This window comes from Perissodus microlepis, chromosome 14 (assembly GCF_051167445.1).
Source record: "Perissodus microlepis isolate ML-2025 ecotype Zambia chromosome 14, ASM5116744v1, whole genome shotgun sequence".
In the NCBI taxonomy this organism is placed as follows: Eukaryota; Metazoa; Chordata; class Actinopteri; order Cichliformes; family Cichlidae; genus Perissodus; species Perissodus microlepis.
The window spans coordinates 2340402-2348328 of record NC_140474.1 but is presented as its reverse complement, the minus strand read 5'-3'; the positions used below and the strand labels follow the sequence as shown (position 1 = coordinate 2348328).

The window sequence follows — 7927 nt, the reverse complement described above, 5'->3', positions numbered from 1 at the left end:
TGACTGGGTTGTGTTTGAGCTTCAGGTTGAGGAATGATGATTGTTTGGTTTAGAAACTGATCCTAGTCAAGCTGAGCACTTCATACAGCCACTTTAGTTTATATTAGTAGAGCTCTATATGTGAAAGGAGAGGCGACCGCAACATCTTCCTTCTTGCTTGCTTACCTGGTCTCTCAGCACAAACAGGTAACTTCCCTTATCTCGTCTGTGCTTCACTACACCTGAGAACATGAAGGAAAAGGAGGGGAGGAGGTGTGGCTGTCACACCTGTGTTCTCGTGCGACATCCAGTGGTGCCGAATGTCAGGTACAGAGCTCCATGCACACACCTCGCCCTGCAGCATTGATCCCTTTTAAGTGTATTAGCAGTGTCACTGATCGCTGTGACTCGGCCTTCTGCAGACACGTGAGTGCGGCATGAGAGCCAGCATGCAAATCTGGGCAATGCAAAATCTCTCACGCACGCACAGCTCTAGATTGGATGATGCCTCGAACATCGCACAGAAATTCAACCTGCAGACACGCTGCAGTCAAACTTGACCTTCCAGTGTGGTTTGCACCAAACTGGCTGTTCAGCTGGAATTGTTAAAGCTTCCTGGAGTCTTCTGGTCCTTCTGGACATCCAGGTCCTGCTGAGCTGGTTTGTAGCTGACACAGCAAGGAGGAAAACTGGCTCCTCCAAGTCCAAGTCCCTGATTATTGGCTGGAAAATGATGGACTGTGCACTGTGGGTGTGAGGTTTTTCTTTACAGTCAACCCTTTAAAACCAGCATGTTTCAGGGCGTTTCAGGTCTGCAGCATGGACGTTGTCTGAATCCAAGAAAACAGATTATGAAATAAACTTTTTTTTCTCCAAACCCAGTTTGCTGGTTGATTCCTTTCTAGTCTCACTCGTGGCAATGAGCTGAAGACAGGGACTGAAAGAATAAGCTCAAAGATACAATCAGAGTCCTTCACAGGGTGTCTGAGTTCAGCTTTAGCAATAAGATGAGGAGCTTATTCATTCAGGAGGAGCTCAGAGGGGATCCACCGCTCATGATGATTGGGATGTTCTTTGGATGGAGACTGCAGGAAAGCCAGAGGAAAGACCGAGGTCTGTCGTGGAAACACCTCAGTATCGCCTTCAGAAGAACTCAAGAAGGTGGCTGTTAAGAGGGAAGTGTGGTCATCTCTGCTTCTAGTGATTTTCTCACAGCTTAGACGGACAGATAGACGTTTAACTGCCAACTAAAGTGACCAAAAGAGACATTTTCTTCATCACTTTATAATCCTAAACTCCCACATTACAGTCCTCCCCCCCTTTCTGAGAATCAGCAAATACCATTTCAGACACCACCTCAGTGAATATTTAAGATTGAGAAGCTTCAGTGGAATTACAAAGGGGGAAGGAAATTCAGGAAAGTCTGTTTGGCTCTTTAGATTCAGTCAAAGCTAAACTGCAGACAGTAACGTGGACTTTGACCAGAAACTGATCAGGAATTACTGAGGTCATTGATCAAAGATCAGAAAATACCACTTTTTCCATTTAATTAATTTTTATTAATCTTTACACATTTATATATATAAAAAAGACATTTCATTGGACAAAAAGGCTTTTTTCAAATATTCAACAACACATCAAGAATTATTCTTGTATAAAAAAAAAAAAAAAAAAAAAAAAAAAAAAAAAAAAAGTGAAACGTATGAGGTGGCAGGCGACCAATACAAACGTCAGTTTTACAGTTATTTTGCCAAACACATTAAAGCTTTAAAAAAACAAAAAACAAACACATAATCTCATAATTATGTAGCTCATGGCAGCAACAGAAAATGACTTTTCCCTCAAACATTTAGGAAGCTGTGCTGAACTCAGACTCACACATGGCATCAAACAGCTCTTCATACTGAAAACATGCTCACTTCTTCTAATGTGTGAGTGCGTCACATACCTCTGCAGAACGTGACTGCCGGTCAGTCAAAGCTCGTCTCTCTGTTTAAAAAGACGCCATGTTGACTTCCACAGGCCCTGTTTACACCTCTCATTAATGTGCATCCACAGCTCCAAGAACATGAGGGGACCAGTTCTTCCAGGATGTCTCTCCCTACATTTTCTTTATGTTTGCAAAGACCAGATGCCAGAGTCCTGCACGGGTCCTGGTTTGCAACCCGGCCCCACATAGCTCGGTAGACTAGCAGAGCTGTGAGCTGTGTAGGTGGTCCTTCGGTGTCGCCCAGACCACCTTCAAAAATGGTCTGAGTAATCAGGTTTTAGTGCGGTCTCAGTGCGTGAGAACAGCTCTGAACTTGGAAATCAACAGAGATGATGTCAGGTACCAACAGGGCCAAAGATGGGCTCTACAGTTTGATTCTCACAGAAGTCTGAAACCTTAGAAATAACAAAACGTACTTTTTCGTAAATTGTAATGAAAATATTCCACCACAAGGTGGCAGCACGTTGACCAGAAGGTTTCATTGTTGCCGTCAAACTGTCATCTTTTCAATTGTATTTTCTTTTAACTATTCTGAAGGATTAACTCTAACGAATCCAGAATAAGTCGGATTAGCTTGGCTATTTTTGGGACGTCTTTACCTCAGTGCGCCACCTTCTGGTTTAAAGTCTTCTTACACACAAAAAATAGAACCCGGCCCCGTTTAAAGTCTTTAAAGACTGAAGTGGTTCAGAAAAATGTCAACGTCACTCTCGGTCATGAGCTTGGACACAAACGCTGATGTTCACTCAAAGTAAAGCATTTTCCTGTAAAACATGCAACACTGTACAAAGTGAATTAGGAAAGTACCGTCACGGGCAGACGTGGACTATGAAGTACAAAATACTACAAATATTTGATATAAATGGCAAAATTATATACAGTCATGTAGTGAGGGGGGAGGTCAGTTTGTAAGCTGCATTTTAACATTAGCACAGTTTGAGGACACATCGTGGATATATAAACCTCTCCCATATAATCTTTACAGTTTTTACGTAATGTGAGGTCCCTGCAAGTCAGACTTCAGAGTGAGAAGATCTCCAACATTTGGTGCATCCTGTGTATCATTCTATACAGACTTTCTTCCATCTTCTAGCAGAAGATCTGATTGTTTTTCCTCCTTTTTCTGTTATTTTTGGTGGGTTTTGTTTTTAGATTTGTCTGGTCTTCTTTCAAGTTATTGCTGTTTGAACTGCTCACAGCGAGCTGCAAACCTCTGTCCTGAAGAGCCACAAGAAAGCGTTTCCACTGGCACTCAGGTAGGCGGGGGTCCGTTGATGTATCTCAGTGTCAGGTGGCAGGTACGGGCCATCGTGTTGCTGCGGTGACATGGCTGCTCCGCGAAGACCCAGGCCAGACAGGCCAGCAGAACCAGTGCTGTAGCCAGGAGGAGGCAGAGGAGGGTGGGGGAGAGCGAGGAAGCAGCCCCGCTGCTGCTGCTGGAGGTCACACAGGGAACACTGCAGGGGAAGGTGGAGGCGTTAGTGTTTGGTTTACCTGCCCGGGGAGTTTAAAGGAGCTCAGTGCAAACCATTAGGTTTTAAGGAGACCTGCTGATGTCAGATAAACAGAGTCAGGGCTGCGGTTTGTCATGTTTGATGTAATCTGATTTTGCCAACAATAACATTAGGAAGCAAGATGTAGATTCATTGGCCACTTTATTAGGTACCAATAACATGGCAGCAATTCTGCACATTTAGCCCTGCAGTTAAGACAACCTGCTGAAGTTCAAACTCGGCATCAGAATGAGGAAGAAAGATGATTTTACACACTCAGGTTTACAGATAATGGTCAGAAAAAATTCTCTGGGAGAAAGTGTCACGATGATGTCAGAGGACAGACTGCTTTAAGCTGAAGCAACACCAACTCCAACTGTAGAAGAGCATCTCTGCATCTCAAACCTTAAAGCAGACACAGCAGCAGAAGACCACCGGGTACCACTGCTGTCAGCTAAGAACAGAAAGCTGAGGCTACAGCTCACAGACCCACCAAAACTGGGCAATAACAGATGGAAAAAAGTTTCCCCATGTGTCTCAATTTCTGCTGCGACATTTAGATGGTGATACTGACAGGATGGATGCATGCACCAGTTTGGGGGAGGTTTTCTTGGCACACTTTGGGCCTCTTGTTTAAACTCCGTAGCCTGCCTGAGCGTTGTTGCCGATCATCTCCATCCCTCAGTGAGAACAGTATCCCATCGTCTGATGGGACTTCACTGTGCTCACAGTCACCAGACGTAAAAAGTTATAAAGTCATCAGAAACTGCCCTGGAAATACTCCATTTAAATAAAACCTGCAGAAAATATAATTGAGGTACTAAATCAATAATTAAAACATGAAAAGTTGAATAATTAAAGCATTTTAAGAAATTTGCTTTGGGCATCTGAAGTTTGAGTAGAAAGGCGAGTAGCTGTGCAAATGGAAACTGACTGTTTATGTAACAGTTTTCTTCTCTTCCGGACCTCTCAGAGCTTTACACCATATCCACACAGTCACATCAATAAAGGCAGCTTGAGCGCTTCATCTCCTCTCAGTCACCAGCCTGAGATACGCGTCTTTGTGGTTCGAGAAGAAACGCGAGCAGCCGGAGAAACCTCCTCACACTGAGGCGACACCACAAACCTCATCTGGTCTCAGCATTTCAGGGACTTTAGTTCACAGGCCGTGCTGATGGGACACACGACGCACACTGATGCTGATCAGCTTTCAGTTTAATCAGCCAAACAGAAGCTTTAGTTCCACTGAACAGAAATACGAGCAAATCACAAAAGGTTCCCATCAGGAAACAAACTCGATCACATTTCTACACGGACGACACGGCGTTCTGACTTTATGATCGTTTCACACATGACATCAAACTTTATGTAACAAATCCAAGAATCGCTTCCCGGAGAAACGAATCTTTGCTCCTCTACGATCAAGTATCATCATTTTAGTTGTTCTGTCATCGGCTGCATCTTATTTTACTCTCTTTTCTTAACTTAGGTTTTCCTTTATTTACATTTAAGCGTTAATGTTAACAGGTAAAAATGAATCAAAGCAAAATATACAGAACAAGGTTAAAAGAATATATTTAAATACTAATATTAAATATTATATCCAACTGTCTAATCATATCATAAATCTAGAGGTCAGATATTTATGTGACCAGCTACCAACATGGTTTATATTCTCAGTTAAGTATTGAGTGATATTTAACCATTTTATGGCTCCAAGCCTTTAAAAACAATACAGTTATCATCCTACTTTTGCATGTTTTCAGGTGAAGCGTAGCTTGAAGCCCAGTTTCTTTAAAAACACAGGCTTCATTCATTTTTAATACTTCAAAAATGAATCAGTTAATATTGGGCTGAGACTTATCAACCATCATAACAGGCATATCTGCTCCACGTGACATCATACAGATCCGACAGTAGAAAAAACACTGATATAGTATTTACAGCAATCTGAACTCATAATTACTTTTGCATTTGCTGACCTGAACAAACTGTTAGAATGTTAGAACAGGACATATGTGACAGTTTCCTGTTGCATCTGAGTTCCTCTCTGAGGGATTTCTGTGTTTCCTCACCTTTGTTCAGAGATGAGACGCTCAGGTTCCTCACAGCAGTACAGCTCCTCTTCCTCCTAAAAGAACAGAGAGCCTCCAATAATCCACACCAGTGTCAACAGCTTATAACTTTATAGATTTAAAACGATCTACCAACACGTCCAGATGCTTATTTTCTCCTTGAAGTAACAAAAACAAAGAGTTGTTATTGAAAACCAAGGCCGTCAGCTCACCCGTGCTTGTGACTGATAGTGGTTCCTCATCCTATCAGAGCTGGCCTTTAAATTCAGGTGATCTGACGGTGAAGGAGAAAGCCGGCGTGTGTCATCGTAGCAGCCATGGCTGCTGCTGGATGCATCAGCGTGGTTTTCATCCATGCAGCACTGCGACATCTGAACGTGGGGATTTTGGTAAACAAATGTAAATGTTAGAGTTTACTTCATCCTTCCTCAAATCACGGTCAATGTTTAAAGATGGACGACAACTCAGACACGGACGCTGTGTTTTTGAGCTTAGAGATTATATTCGCATTGTTATCCGTCAGATCGGAGAGCAGCAACATCGGGATTGAAGCATTAAGCAAATGTGGAAGTCCCAAAAACCCGCAGCTCCTCAAACGTCCACTAGAAGCACCAGCAGTGAATCAGTCCACAGACGCCCAAGACACGTGGTTACAAACACCTGTTTGGTCTCTAGGGCCAATGTCCTCCTTCATAACAGCTGTACGGGGGATAGATTTTGTTTTATAACTCATTTTTCATCACGACTGTCTCCATCTTTTATATACAGTTTATATCCTGTCGCATGAACAAACGCCACACAGTTCTGTTTTCATCACAAGTTTGCAGCTGCTGCAAAACATCGACAAACTTTGTGACTTTCTCCTTCGCTGCTCTCGATCTGGACTTGCAGCTAATTTCTCCTCCAATTTGTTTTGCACTCACTCGATAGTTTTTTCTGTAATGAACCTCCATTAGAAAGTCCCAGTGCTATTTCGCACAAACACTCGCTCAATCAAATTTGCATAATTCAAATTCAAGTACATAAAGAAATCTGATACAATAACACTTTGTCCTCTGAATTGACCCCTAAAAACTAATCCACAAACTTTCTTCCCTCTCTCCCTCATCTTTATAGATTTCCTGCACACGGACAGTTATGTGGACTGGCTGTAAGTCAGACGGAGGAAGATGAGGGCAAGGAGAAACTAAAGAAGGAAGAAGGAAAGGAGGAAGTCGGCGTGCTTCTCTGTGTTTATGGTGACAGTTAAAATGCAGTCAGACGATGCATAAATCAAGACTTTATGGATTCATTCGGCGGCCCGAGGAGCAGCAGACAGGACGGAGGAAGAGGAGGATAAATAGATGCTATTCCCCAGTAATGAGAGCGAGGGAGCGAAAATGAAGGCTGAGGCCAATGAAGTCTAAATGGAGAGAGAAACATGAGGCCTGGAGAGGAGGGAGAGGACAGTTATTCAGGAGGATGAATCTGGGAGGAAAATAAAGGCTGACGGGATCTGTTGTGTGAGCTGCAACTTTAAACTGGAACATATAGACTGTGCGGCTGCGTCTGTGTAAAGTCTAAACCTGTATTAATGAGCTTCTGGGGACACATCTGCCTCTTCACCCACACTTCGGGGACCCGACTACCATCTCGGGACAAACCAAGGTAGAAAATAAGGACGTGAGCGAGCGCTAAACAAATCTGTGCTCTCCAAAGTTGGGCCGCAACTCGACATCTGTGAGCACGCAGGACAGATTTGTAAGAGCTGAATTGGATTTGTGTGTGTGATTGAGGACAGACTCATTAATGCAGCAGCTGTTTGGAGCCATGCAAAAGAAATTGTGTAACTAAATCTGAGAGATCAACAGAGCTTCTCTTGCTTACAATTATCAAATCTGCTCACTCTCACTTTTGGCAGCCAGCGAGGAGAGCGTAAACGGTTTAAAGCTGCGCGTCTGACATGTCGCTCACAGCTTCGATTTCTACAAACTTGCTTAAAAAGAATTTAAAACTTTCTAAATCCATCAAAAAAAAGATATTACAGATGTCCGTGTGATATCTGCATAGATATCAACTAAAGTTGAACTAGAGCCGAGCTGTACTAGTGTGTAATTCCGCTTTTAACCACAAGGCGGCGTTCGATTTACCCTCCAGCACAAGACCTCTTTTTTCAGGCCACTGCTTTCATGTTAACGCCACACTTTGCTGATTTATTTTGGTAGCTTCAGGAGCTCAATCTGTGCCGCTGTCGTCGTCGTTTTTAAATAGAAAACAGTACAAACATTAAATTAGGCCAAACTTTGTGGTAAACTGCTGCCACCTTGTGGTGATGTTTTTTCTTATTGACATTGTCATCTCATTTCATTCATTAAGTTCATTCAAATCTGGTCTTTATTTTTCTTTTACTG

At 42.8% G+C, this 7927-nt stretch overlaps 1 protein-coding gene across 1 annotated transcript in view; it reads right to left on the bottom strand.

Moving 5' to 3' along the window:
* Window positions 1-1671: 1671 nt before the first annotated feature.
* Window positions 1672-7927, bottom strand: part of LOC146372850 (uncharacterized) — a 36285-nt gene continuing 30029 nt past the window's right edge. Inside the window, exons 11-13 of the mRNA XM_084951776.1 lie at window positions 5750-5908; window positions 5538-5593; window positions 1672-3426 (exon numbers count right to left, since the gene is read on the bottom strand). Of these exons, the coding sequence (XP_084807902.1) occupies window positions 3222-3426; window positions 5538-5593; window positions 5750-5908 (420 nt within the window). The 3' untranslated portion in view covers window positions 1672-3221. The remainder of the gene's footprint in view (window positions 3427-5537; window positions 5594-5749; window positions 5909-7927) is intronic.